At 47.5% G+C, this 12,840-nt stretch overlaps 1 protein-coding gene across 1 annotated transcript in view; it reads right to left on the bottom strand.

Annotated features, from left to right (window-relative positions):
- The window catches only part of ALPK3 (alpha kinase 3), a 33,701-nt gene extending 24,282 nt beyond the window's left edge, over positions 1–9,419 (bottom strand). The window contains exon 1 of the mRNA XM_050309445.1: positions 9,256–9,419. Within this exon, the coding sequence (XP_050165402.1) occupies positions 9,256–9,389 (134 nt within the window). The 5' untranslated portion in view covers positions 9,390–9,419. The remainder of the gene's footprint in view (positions 1–9,255) is intronic.
- Positions 9,420–12,840: the final 3,421 nt, after the last annotated feature.

The raw sequence follows: 12,840 nt of genomic DNA, 5'->3' as shown, positions 1-12,840 counted from the left end.
CCAACCAAATCACTAAGGTCTGGCAAAACATTAAAATAAAATAACAGAAGGAGATTTTACAAGAATCTACAGGTTTTGCTGTTTTTGCAGGAGCATGTTGTAACATCAACCGATTCAGGGAACAAAATCAAACACTCGAGTCCTGCACCAAGGACACCCGGATGAGCTACTTACCAGTGGTCACCAGCTCTCTCGAGGGAGTGTCTTCAAGGACTCATGTCCTAGCCAAAAGGCCACGCTGCCGGATTGTGGCAGTGTGACAACCTCTGCGCATTGACCCACAGCAGTCAGAAGCAGTTCCTCAGGTCCTGAGCTCACCCACTCGGCAATCAAAAGTCTGAAACTAACCAGGGACTGACTACAGCTTACAGCAAGTAAGCTCAGGGATTTAATTGCGCTGAGATGCATAGTTGTGCCAGTGCAACGACCTCACCACATAGCCTCAGAAATTACTGCAGCGCAGATATCCCCTCTGGGATGTAGGATAACCAGACTCCCACGTGTGTCCATGCAGACAGATCAAACCTCCTCAGCTTCTGCTCTGAAGACCAGTGAACCACCTAACTTCAAGGCTCTGTGAAGGTGCTACAGAAGACAGCAGGAAGAACCACCTGAAGGTGCACCTCTTCAGGTCTCCTACACAAACGTGCGAGTCCCAGTCATGTGGAATTCAGCAGGACTCCAAGTCTTGCCCTAAAAATGACGACAGAGACTCTGAAAAGTGTTTCTGCCAACTGTATGTTCCACCTGTGGAAGCAGAACCTCTACGTGAGTAGAAGAAAAATAGTAGTTCAGCTTGGAGGCCTGACACTTTACACAAATCATTGCACATTTACACTGGGGAAAAAAAAATCTGAAGGGCTCACTGACTCATCTCCTTCAGGAGAGCAAAGACAGCAGAAGTTTTAGACAGCCTCTCAGGAGCAGCTTTAACCCAACAAACATGGGTGGCACTTGGCCTTTTGGCAGTGGCTTCACCCTCTCCACCCCCAGCCACACAATCCAGATCTCTTCCCAGTGCCAACTGCTGTTTATGAAGCCAGAGGATGCCAGAGGTCGGGCATTATCCAGCTGGGAAAATCAAACATTAACCATAACAGGCTGATCATCACTATCATCTCACACGATCCATGTTTTGTGTGCTGTGCTGGCCCACGGGAGAAGCCAGGCAGAAGAAGTTCGTCTGTCCAGCTGAGCTCCACCACCTGTGACATCCCTGTGAGCTCCTGGCACTGCCAGGCACACTTTTGCATTAGCTGCTTTACTGATCACCACCTCACCTTGTCCTCATCACTCATAGACTCTCTCAGAGCTCCAAGAGCTCAAAATGCACCTTTTGCTGCTCTCACCCTGTCCTGACCTCCCAGGGATCCAGCTTCCTCCTCCCTACGCTCCTCCCAAGCACAACCACCCCAGGTGATCCCCTGGACAGATTCATCCCTGTGCTCTGGGCTGCCCCCAGGCAGCTCTGTCTGCCTGGAAACACAACTCACGGACCTAAACTGTCTCAACCACCAACTTCTCAACTGTAAATGAACCCAAAACCATTTTGCTTACCACTGCAAGGGAAAAACATCCTCTTGCCCTTCAGGAATACTAAGGACCTGGGCATCCCTTGAGGCAAGATCCCTAAATCCTTGCTGGAAAACACTAGTGTAGGCAGAAGCGTGGTTTTAATCATCGTTTCTTGCATAAGACAAATGGGGACATGGCTTAGATGTAAAGAAAATACGAGTCAGAAGAAAGAGTGTCTGTGCCATAAACCCCTTGTGCTTATGCATGTGATCAAATACTGAGCATTGACAGTGATTTTTTTTAATCCCCAGTGTTAAGACAACGTGGGCTTTATTCACTTCACATCCTGAAACAATGCTGAAGGCTGGACTGAGGGTCTCTTGAGGAGCTTTGATATTATCAGAAGAAAAAGGCCACGATGTATTAACCGAAATTTAACCTCAATATGCTAAATTTGCTTTTCAGACTAGAGTTTTAAACCCCGAGAGAGGAAGATCAAACTGTGGATGCTGCAGCCAGCACAGCCCTGCCTGCAGGTAGCTGGTGCTTCACTTCAATTACGTTCCAGCATATCCGTGTAGAGCTGCAACAGCACAACTACACCAGACTCTGAACTCAATCTACCCACCTGGAAAACCCAATGTGTCTGGTCTGATCCTCGCTGAAACTGGGCTGTCTGTGCCCCGGGCTCCCCAGGGACTTATTAGCACAAACAGCACAGGGCTCTGCTAAGGAAATGCAGCATCAGCAGTGGATGTGTCTCCTTTGAGCAAGCTCGAGGCCATTACAGTTACTGGATGAATACAAATGCTTATGTTATCCTGAGGAACACAACTAAAGCCGTGAATCAGTCTCAAGTATAAGGTTTCCTTCTACTGGAGAAGTGGAGTTCAAAGAGGTCTGCTCTAGGTATGTCCAGCATCAGTGGGAAGAGGCCAACTCAGGCATCTCACATCTATGAAATGAAGCTCAGCTTTTTATAAGCTAGTTCTGAAAATACTTCTGAAAGTACAGTTCTGAAAATAAACATTAAAATGTTTATTAACAGCTGGACATAGATTTATACCCCTCTACCACGTACCGTCTACCAGTCTCAGTTCTTCTTTTAATTCTGTTTATCAGATGCTTTCAAATTGTTTTGGCCATCTATCATAGTCTTAAATGTTTTAGCCCTTCAATTGCCCATAATTTTCTTTGGAAGTGAAGACAGCCTTCCCCATTTTTATGCACGTGCCAAATTTCCGTTTTGCAAGGGCAGGAGGCAGGACTCTCAACACCACTCATTTTTAACCACTCAAGTTGATGGCCTAGGCTGGTACATCACCCCACTGACACTGAGAAGTTAACTCCTTGAAAAACATAGACTTTCAACCTGACACCTTTTCTAACCCTCTCATGCAATTACTCCATGAAATTGCCCTCTTTCAGTACTTTTTCTCCCTGAGATAAAGAAATCTTTCTCCTTCCAGCTCACTCCTCACATAAAAGTCAACAAGAGCTCAGGTGACCCTGAAATAGGCTTAACAGTGGCTCCCTCCTCATACAGACAAGCACCTGGACTCGAGCTGCTTGAACTGCAGCAGTCATCAATATTTTTCTGTGCTTCTCCACAGCACAAAGATTGAGCCACACAAGCTGTCCAGTGCAGGAAGGAAAAGCAAAAGCAGTCCATGACAGCAAAGCAGAGACCTCTGAGTTATGTTTTGAGGGAAGAAACATTTCACTAAAGCTCCTCAGGAAGCCAATGGAGAGCAGGGTAGCCTGTCCATCCCGGGAGGCAGACAGAGGGACAGCCCTGGCAATCCCCTTGCTGACTCTCTGACCCATGACATTATTTGGCATGTTTTGCTCATGCAGATTTCCAAGTATAAGGTTTCCTAGGAACTTGTCTGCCTCCAAAGTTAATACTACTTGAGACAAATACAAGCCACTCCAAATACTGCCTCAGCTGTCAGCAGCAAACCGTTTTCAACATTTAAAAGCCAATAATGAGGCTTTCATGTACACACGGTTATGCTTAGGCTGCTTTCCTGCCATGTGTCCTGCTCCTTATCAAGCACTCCATGCACACACAGAAGGAGTGTGCTGGTGTTCATATACCATAGCAGCAGCTATCAGCAGTCCCTGATAAAGCAGCTGTGAGGGCTGTGTTGTTGTGCAAGACACATTGTTATTTCACAGATTGGAAAATGGATGTATTGAGTCTTTGCTTGTCAAGGTCACGGACCGAATCGATGTCGAAGCTGCAGAAATATGGTATTTTTTTCTGCAGGTAATTTACTTTATGCTGAGATGAACACAGACTTGGGCGTAACAATTGAGAGCTAGATTTCATTAACAGAGAAGGTGGAAAACAATAAATTAAGTTACACATTCCTGTATCAGCCTCTGTAATGCTTTGATGGCTCAGATCTGTGTATTTTAACTCTGAATTATTGCTGTTTCTGTGGCCCAAATTAAACTTAGAAAGACACAGAGGAATGAGAAATGGCAAAAGAAAGCAAAGTAAATATTAGACAGTGAGACGCCCAAGAAAGGTGACATCCTCCTGGCAGCTCACTGTGCATAGAAAAGAAGAAAAGTGAAAATAAAATTGCTTGTAACAGCTCTTCCTCCTTCCTCTTCTTTGGACCAGGTGATGCTGTGAAGTCTGAGTCACTGTGAGATAACAACCTCATTCACCCGAGACTCTCCTCCCCTAGTTGAAACAGAGTGAGGGTAGAGAAGGTTTTAATTTCACCTGCTGGGAACTGCATCTGCTGTGGCACAGGAGGTGCCTTGTTTGGAGAAGACCACACCCCTCCCTACACTCAATGAGATGGGATCTTTGGCCCAGGGAAACATCTCCATTTATGAGGTTTCCAGAGAAGAGCAAAGTTCTCTCATGTGATATACTCTGTATTTTAACAGTGACCCTGAAGGGCACTGCTTGTCCAGCTCCAGTTCCTTCAGCCTTGGTTATCACCTACACACTCAGCTCTGCTTGGCTTTCTAGGGGATATATGGACAGGAGACTTTAGAAAGGGGGTTGAAAAATCCCCCTTTGGGATTGTTTGGGATTGTTATTCAGTGCTGTTATTCACTGCCAAGGAGCACCACTCAAACCAGACATCACTATGCAAGTAATTACACCAATGGGAAACAGATGCCCCTGTCCTACAGATCACAGGGTCTGAAGCCGAATCACTGACACCTTTACTTTTGCCTTTCCAGTGGGTACTGGCTGTCCCTCCTTTTAGAGTTTGGGACACTTCCATCCCACAAATCAAACTGACTGAATGCTCTCAGGTGCCTCAGCTGGCACTTTACCCTGGAGTTATACCACTCCTTGCCAAAGCAAGGTCACATAGGATGATGCAGGTGCCCAGCTGCTGCAGAGGGAACTCCTCTGAACTAAACATGCTTTTCAGGAAACAAGTGCTCCTGAGTGTCCAGCACACTTTATTATAGCAACAGATCTTTCTCCTTCATTTGATATTATGTGCAAAGAAATAGGGACAAGATTGGGAATGGTTTCCAGCCAGAAAAGCCAGGTGGCAAGGCTGTCTCCTGAGCTCAACTGCCACCCCAAACAGAGACATGTCCAAGAAAAGATCAGAGGCAATGTCACTAAGCTCTATAAATATCTGTGTATGATGCAGCTATGACAGCAGAAAGATATATAAGCAAGGAGGTAATGCTCTAATAAGATCGAGGAGCAGACACCTGCACGAGACCAGAGGTGCACACTGCTGCCAGCAGAGAAGTTCACCTGGGACTCAGGGGAAGATTTTATACCAAATTGCATCTCTCTGCACAAGACACTCTCCAGACTCACTAGTTCTTACAAAAAGGACACCTAAAGAGATGTCTTGGAGCTGTGGCCTATGAATGCACCTAAGGCAGACCATGGAAAGGACTGACAGCTCCTCCTCTGATTTTGGGAAATAATTAAAGTGCTTTGAGACATAAGAGGGTTAAAAAAAAACCTCAAACAAAACAGCTACCCCAAAATAAAATGTCCTCTCAGTAGCCAGGGCAGAAGGCAAATCACCAAGCTGCTCCTCATATTGTCCAATATCACGTATGTTAAAAGACCAGTAAAGGAAAGCCAGTGATCTCTTGACACTGAGCTGTCTGTTCACAGGAAAAATCATTCCTAAATGCCAGTTCCTGAGAGTACACAGTGTAAACACCCTGAACACTCTATCTAATAAAGGGATCATTACAGTAATTTTCAACACTTCTATTTTTTTGGCCCCTGTAACACTACCTCTGGCATATTCTACAAGTTAAAAACCAGAAAAAGCATGTTCTGGTTTTCAAATTCATATCCTTCGATTTACACAACATCCCTTTCCTCCAATAGGATTAGGGAGACCAAGTAAGATCATTCAAACTGCCCTCTACATACAATCCCAGAAATGTTTGGGTTGGAAAGGAACTTAAAGCTCATCTTATTCTAAGCCCTGCTGTGGGCAGGGACACACTCCACTAGACCAGGTTGCTCCAAGCCCCATCCAGCTTGGCCTTCAACACTTCCAGGGACGGGACAGCCACAGCTTCTATGAGCAACTTGCGCCAGAGCCTCACCACCCTCACAGCCAAGAATTTCATCCTAATATCCCATCTAACCCTGCCCTTTGACAGTGGAAGCCATTCCCCATTGGCCTGTCACCAAGACCTTGTCACCAAGTCTCTCTCCATCTTTCCTGCAGGCTCCCTTCAGGTACTGGAAGGCCACAATTAGGTTACCCTGAAGCTTCTCTCCTCTAGGCTGAACAAACCAAATTTTCTCAGCCTTTCCTTAGAGCAGAGGGGCTCCATCCCTCTAATCATTCTATGGCCTCTTCTGGACTTGCTCCAAAGAGTCCGTCCTTGTTGGAAGTCCCTCCTATGCTGAGACCCCAGAGCTGACTGAAGAATGTGTCCATGAGTCACCCCAGACACAGGGATTCCCAACTTCAGTTTCTTTTCCTAAAGATGCCTGCACGTACCTGTACCATGTCACTACACTTTCTACTGCTTTAAGAATGGGTGAAAAGAGCAGGCAAGTATTTTGATTAAACACACTCTCTATAAATACATATAAAGACAGCAACAGAGAAGCCTGAAAGAAACCCACATTTCTTTAGATCAGAATATCCATTTTTGTTTTCTAACCACCACAGCAGCCTCCACCCGCAATTCTGTGTCTGCATCACTTGTCCCATGCCTTTGTTAGCTCCAACCCCAAATCTGTTCTGTCAAAGAGAACTGCTCAATGTTATCTGCTGTTCAGCATGTTGCTCATCTTGCTTTTCAAGTTCTCCCAGGCTCTCCAGATGTTCCTGGATTTAATTAAACTCATTTCTGAAAGTCTCCTTGCTGCACCATTCCAATCGCTTTCCATAATTGTTATGATCCATTATTTAATTACAGGACAAAAAGACCCACTTAATTCAACCCCTTACCCTACATCTTGGACAACAACAACACAGTTTCCACACATTCTGGCTCAAGCCTTCAGCAGGTGTAGGGCTCCACAGGGAAGAAGAGTTTTATATGACTCCACCCTAACTCATCAGGGAAACTGGAAGTTGCCATGACAGGAAAAGGTTACTTTTGCTATTTGGTGAATATTTATTCACCACTTCTTACAACAGAAGGGGCAGACAGTGGACTAAACAGGCAAAACAAAATTGCATTGCCACACGCTTTGACAACCACGAACATAAGCAGGTTGGAAAAAGGATTGGACAACTTGTGGAAATTTAATGTGCTGCAGATTTGAGTGTGGCAGCACAGAGTGCCTTTGCCAGGATTAGGCTCCCATGGATGGGAATTGGGGTGCAGCCATGGCAGTACCAGTCTGACAAGTTCAAGGAGTTCGCGGCTCAGAGTATTGCAGAAATGGGCTGGATTTACCATACACCAGCCACAGAGTCAACCCAGCCAGAAGACATCAGGTGCATTGGCCAGGAGACTTACAGCACTCCACGCCTTCCTTAGCAGCCCTAAGGAAAACTTCAAGGGGTTTGGGGAACACTGGAGGTATTGCTTGCAGGATGGATGAACCCTCCTTTACGCTTAAGCTTACTAAAGCTGAAATTTGAGCACAGTCAAGGGGAATAAAAGACAAGCTATAGGCAGTCCAAACACCTTGACATCTTTTTTATTAAATCCTCTCTCTGCCTGTAATCCACAGAATGGAGTCACTCTCAGTCAGAGATTTTCCTGACGCTGCAGGTTGTGGACCCTGTATTGGCATTTGTTGGTGCTGAAGATGCCACTGTGTACAGCCAGACTGCAATTAGCTTGCACCCCAGTGATGCCAGCACAAAGGACCTGAATTTAGGCAGCTTCACTTTGGTGTTACCCAGTTTTAACACCTAACTTCCAAGCAGCCCTTTTTTATGTCTTTATGACCTTTTTTGGTCCTGTGTTTATTTTTAAGAATGTCTGACTCTTTGAGGCATTAATGCCTGACACGTTGGAAATGGATTATTTATAAACCATCAGCAAGGAAAAGGCACACTTGTTTGGAGACTGAAGAACATTCCCAGTGAATTCAAAGCAATTTTGAGGCTTTTTTTTGAACACCTCACACAATCACTGACACCTTCGACTCCACTGGCACATTGCCCTGTATTTTCTTTGTGTGCTACCCTCAGTCAGGCTCAACTGACAGCATGTTTATCATACCTTCTCCCCAGCGAACAAAACCTTATTTCTACTCCAGACCCTCTGCCTGAGGCCATTCCTGACCCAGGAATGCTGTTCTTATTGCTGTTGGCCCCTATCTACATTGTAGAAATGCCTTTTTGGTAGTAAGATAAGGCACCCATGTGGCCCCTCGCTCTGTGTCTGGTGTTGAGCAGCTTCACTTCAATGAAGGCAGGAAGGTCACTGCTGTTCCCTGAATTTAACTGGAGAAACAGATGCTCATGTTTGTCAAGATTTCACAGGGAAGCCATCGACCAAGACCTCATCAGGGTTTGCGGCTTTCTGTCTGATGACCAGAGATAGGACCTGAGGGAACAGCTGGAGCTGTCCGTGTCTGCGGAGGTTTAAGTTGGATATTAGGAAAAAGTTCTTCGCCCAGAGAGTGAAGAACCCTTCTTCACCCCAGAGGGTGGTTGGGCACTGAACAGGCTCGCCAGGGCAGTATTCATGGCCCCAAGGCTGACAGAGATCAAGGAGCATTTGGGCAATGCTCCTAGGCACAGGGTGAGATTGTTGGGGTTGTCCTGTAAAGGGCCAAGAGCTGGACTTGATGACCCTTCAAGCCCAAGATATTGCACAAGTCTATTCTATGATTCCATGACTCCACACACCCACCCAGCTACACATGATGCGCGACACCAACAGCCCCTGCCCCGGCAACAACCGCGACACCTGCAGCTCTTTCCAGGGGGAAAGAGGGACTGGCCCGGGGCCCACTAGCTCCTCTGGAGAGCCTAAGCCATCACTTGGCTTTTCCCCCTCGGGAATGGTCCGTGGGGAGAGCCCCCAGATGGGATGGTGAGATGATGAGGCCCAGCTGGCCACACCACTTCCAGCTCGGCTTGGGGCCGGGCGTTGCCTTTTGGCCTAGGAGGTGTCCCGCCTGCCCTGCTGCCCTTTCGGGCAGCCCGGCCCATCTCCCCCGCGCCTCCGGCCCCCGCCCGGCCTCAGCGCGTCTCCCCCAGGCGCCGTCCCCGGTGTCACTCGCACCCATGGCAGCGGCCAGACCGGGGACATCCCCCGAGCAACCTGTTCCCCCGGGCCGGCCGGTCTCACCTGTTCTGGGGCCGGATGCCCAGCAGGTAACTCCGCCGGTCCGGCCGCGAGGCCCAGGCCGCGCTCTCGGCCTCCTCGGCGCCGTCGGCGTGGCCCGATCCCCGCCCGTAGAGGGCCCGGCGGGTCGAGCCCATGGCGGCGGCCGGACGGCGGCTGCCCCTGCCCGCGGCTGCCCGCCCCGTCAGTCACCGCTGGCATTTATAGCGACCCTGCACATGCCGCTGTCAGTCGGGGTGTCGGGGACGTGACGCAACGGCCACGGCCCGGCCTCTCTGAGCTGGCTGCCCGGCCTCTCTCTCTCCCCATGGCTGCGAGTTCCACTTCATCTTTTGGGGAAGAAGTCTACCTTTTTTTTTTTTTTTTTTTTTTTTAATAATAACCTCCACCTTTAGGGGAATTTCTCACATTTTAAATGTCCCTTCTCTCTGGTGATCATTGACAGGACCCGAGGGAATGGCTGGAGCTGTGTCTGGGGAGGTTTAGGTTGAATCTCAGGAAAAGGCTCTTCCCCCAGAGGGTGGATGGGCACTGAACAGTCTCTCCAGGGCAGTGGTCACGGCCCCAAGGCTGCCAGAGATCAAGGAGCATTTGGACAATGCTTCCAGGGACAGGGTGGGATTGTTGGGGTGTCCTGTGCAGGGCCAGGAGTTGGACTGGATTATCCCTGCACATCCCTTCCAGCTCAGGATATTCCATGTGTAATGAGTAATAGTGGTTTAATTTACTCATCAAATTAGTAATAGAAGTTTACTCATTAAATTGTAGTGCGTGTTATATTCTTATATATATATGTGTTATTATAATCACTGTTCTGTTACGGTTAGGAGACTATAAGTTGTAGAATGGTTCATAAATCTATCAGCATTGTAAGCTGATAAGCATGTAGCTTGCAATTCTTGAGCTAGAAAGACAAACTATTGGTGCCTTGTTAAGTAAATAGTTTTGTATCTTATTCTTCTAAAAAGCTTATTGTCTCACAACACGCATAAAGTAACGGAAGGAAGGACAAGGACCAAAGGGTCAGGAACTAAAACGATACAGGGTATCCAAGATGGACATCTAGAGATGCCTGCACACTAGGCCTCAAGGTCTAAGGACTGATTGGAACAATGGAGGGGAAAGCACCTGGCAACTGAGACGAGCCTGCAAAAAAGCCAACCAGAACCAGACCTGCAAGCTTGGATCCAATAGGGGGACAACAAGTAACAATGGGAGGGGAATTGATAAGGGCATAAAAATTACTGTTTTTGCCTACTGCGCTTGTGGACCGTGAGTGGAGCAGGGGTCTCCCCGGCCACCCAGCATGCTGTTTTGCTTATTTGCATTTTATATAAATCTTCGATAAATTTTTATTACTATATTTGAACTCATTTTCATTTTACTTATAACACATGATTCTATGATCTCTCGGGATCAGCTGTAACCTCCTCTGATTTCTTGCAGGCATGAGGCTCCCACCCTTGGCTGGTGGCACCACTCAGCAGTCATGTCCTCACACTGGGGTCTCATGCCTTGGCAGCCTGTTCTTTATCTCGGGATGCTCAGAAGAAGGTCTGTGATGGTATTTATAGTCTCCATGGAAAAGACAGCACAAAGCAGGGCTATAAAAGGTGGAATACATGTCACAAACTATTACCAGCAGTGATTTAATACCAAATGAAAACCTAATGAGTAGTAAAATTTGATTTATTCTTGTTCTGCCTTCCTCTTGCCTGTCAAGCTGCTGCATCACGCGCCGCAAGCACATCATTGGTGGCATCACATCCTTCCAGCCCTGGAATAATGGATGGAGCAGATTCACTGTGGATCACTGCCTGCCCGCAGCTGCACAGCAGTGATTGCTGCAGGAGCAGGGAGAAGAGACTGGAAAAGAGAACAGGATTTGAGCTGATTCTCCTGGGGAAGGAGAGGCAGTGGACACAACAGCAATCAGGGGGCAGGTGATGGATCACTTGGAGCAGGACACTCCTGATTCCTTTTCCCCAGCTAACACTGTGATTTGGAGGGTGACTTTGGATAGGCACTGGCACGAGGGTGCGCAGGGACACAGACAGTGTCCATCACCTATACAGGTATTGGGGTGTGCACACACACAGTGTGTGCATCACCTGTGCACTATGGTGGCAGGTGATCACATTATTAGGCATATAAATGGCTGAATTTATGATACCAGAGAAGATACTTGATCTTGGCAAAGGCAAAGGAGATGGACCTCCTAAGACATTTGGATGTCATCCTAAGAAATATAAGGAAAGGTGGTCCCAGAGGGCTGACTGAAGACCTTGTCTTCTCCAGGCAGTGAAATAGCAGATGAAATTGCATAAAACAAATGTAACATGATCCATTGAGGAAACCACAATAGTCATTTTAGACAGGCAGCAGTGAGCTCTGTGTTGGCTAATGCCACTTAGGAATAATCCATCTCTAACAGAGTACAGTATACCAAAAAAAACCTCCAAACCTAAACCGCAAAGAAGGTGAGCAAGGATGAGCCAAGGTCCAGCCTGGCTGCTGCATGAAGAATAACTACATAGACTGGGAACCTTCACCCTGGGAGAATGAACTAAGGTGCCATGACTGATGCATAAACAGCTGTGAGGGATGAGGAGAACAAGACCAGGGGCATCAAGTGAAATTAGCAGGAGGTAAAGTCAGTAAAAGGGAGATGCTTCCTCTCTCCCCTTGGCATTAAGTTGCTCCCACACACAGCTGTGGCTGCTCAAGGTCAGTAGGGGTTAATAAAATCCACAGGACAAATCTGTGGAAGGAAAATCTCCTGAGGTTTATGCAGGATGAAGACACTACCTTTGGCTCAAGAAGTGTTTGAGCGACATAAGAATATTCACTGTGTGTGCCCTGATCTCACACCCTTCACTGCACTCAAATGTGGGAGGGAGGATGCTGGGCTGGGAGGATGCACTGTGGCATTCTCCTGCTACCATCCCTTTCTTGGGAAAAAGGAGGAGGAGGACTTTCAGGTCCCACAGCTTCAGGAAACCTGAATTCAAGCCCCAGCATACGAATTACACATTATCTCACCATGAGCGCAGTCTCTTGGCATGTTGATCTGATAGAACACAGTCCAGACCACCTGAGAAGGGTATCTAGAACAGGTAGGTCTCTGCATTGGGCCTGGAACTATGTCTAGTTGCAGATTCCCAAATACAGGAAAGCCACTGATTTACTGGAATGAGTCCAGTGAAGGCCACCAAGAAGATTGAGGGAGCTCAGGCACCTGACGTAGGAGGAGATGGTGAGAGGGTTTCAGGCTTCAGGGGACAGCTAAACAGAGACCTCCTTGTTTTCTTCACTACCTCACAGGAGGGTACAGACTCAGAGATGCAGAGTGATGGACTGAGAGGCCAAAATGCAAGTGGCAAGGAGGAAAGTTCTGATTAGATATTAAGAAAATTAATTGGCCTGTGAGGAAGATTAAACAGTACCACAGGGGCCCAGAGAAGTGGGCAACCTCCATCCTGTGAGACAGTGGTTGGGACAAGGTGCTGAGCAGCTGATTGACATCCTTCTCAGAGGGGGGGGGGACTAGACCAGAGACCCCCAGAGGTCCCTTCCCACCCTGGATAC

Source organism: Myiozetetes cayanensis, unplaced genomic scaffold (assembly GCF_022539395.1).
Source record: "Myiozetetes cayanensis isolate MyiCay16 unplaced genomic scaffold, myiCay2020 scf14, whole genome shotgun sequence".
NCBI lineage: Eukaryota > Metazoa > Chordata > Aves > Passeriformes > Tyrannidae > Myiozetetes > Myiozetetes cayanensis.
Note: the sequence above shows the minus strand (reverse complement) of the source record. Positions and strands in the feature narration are given on the sequence as shown.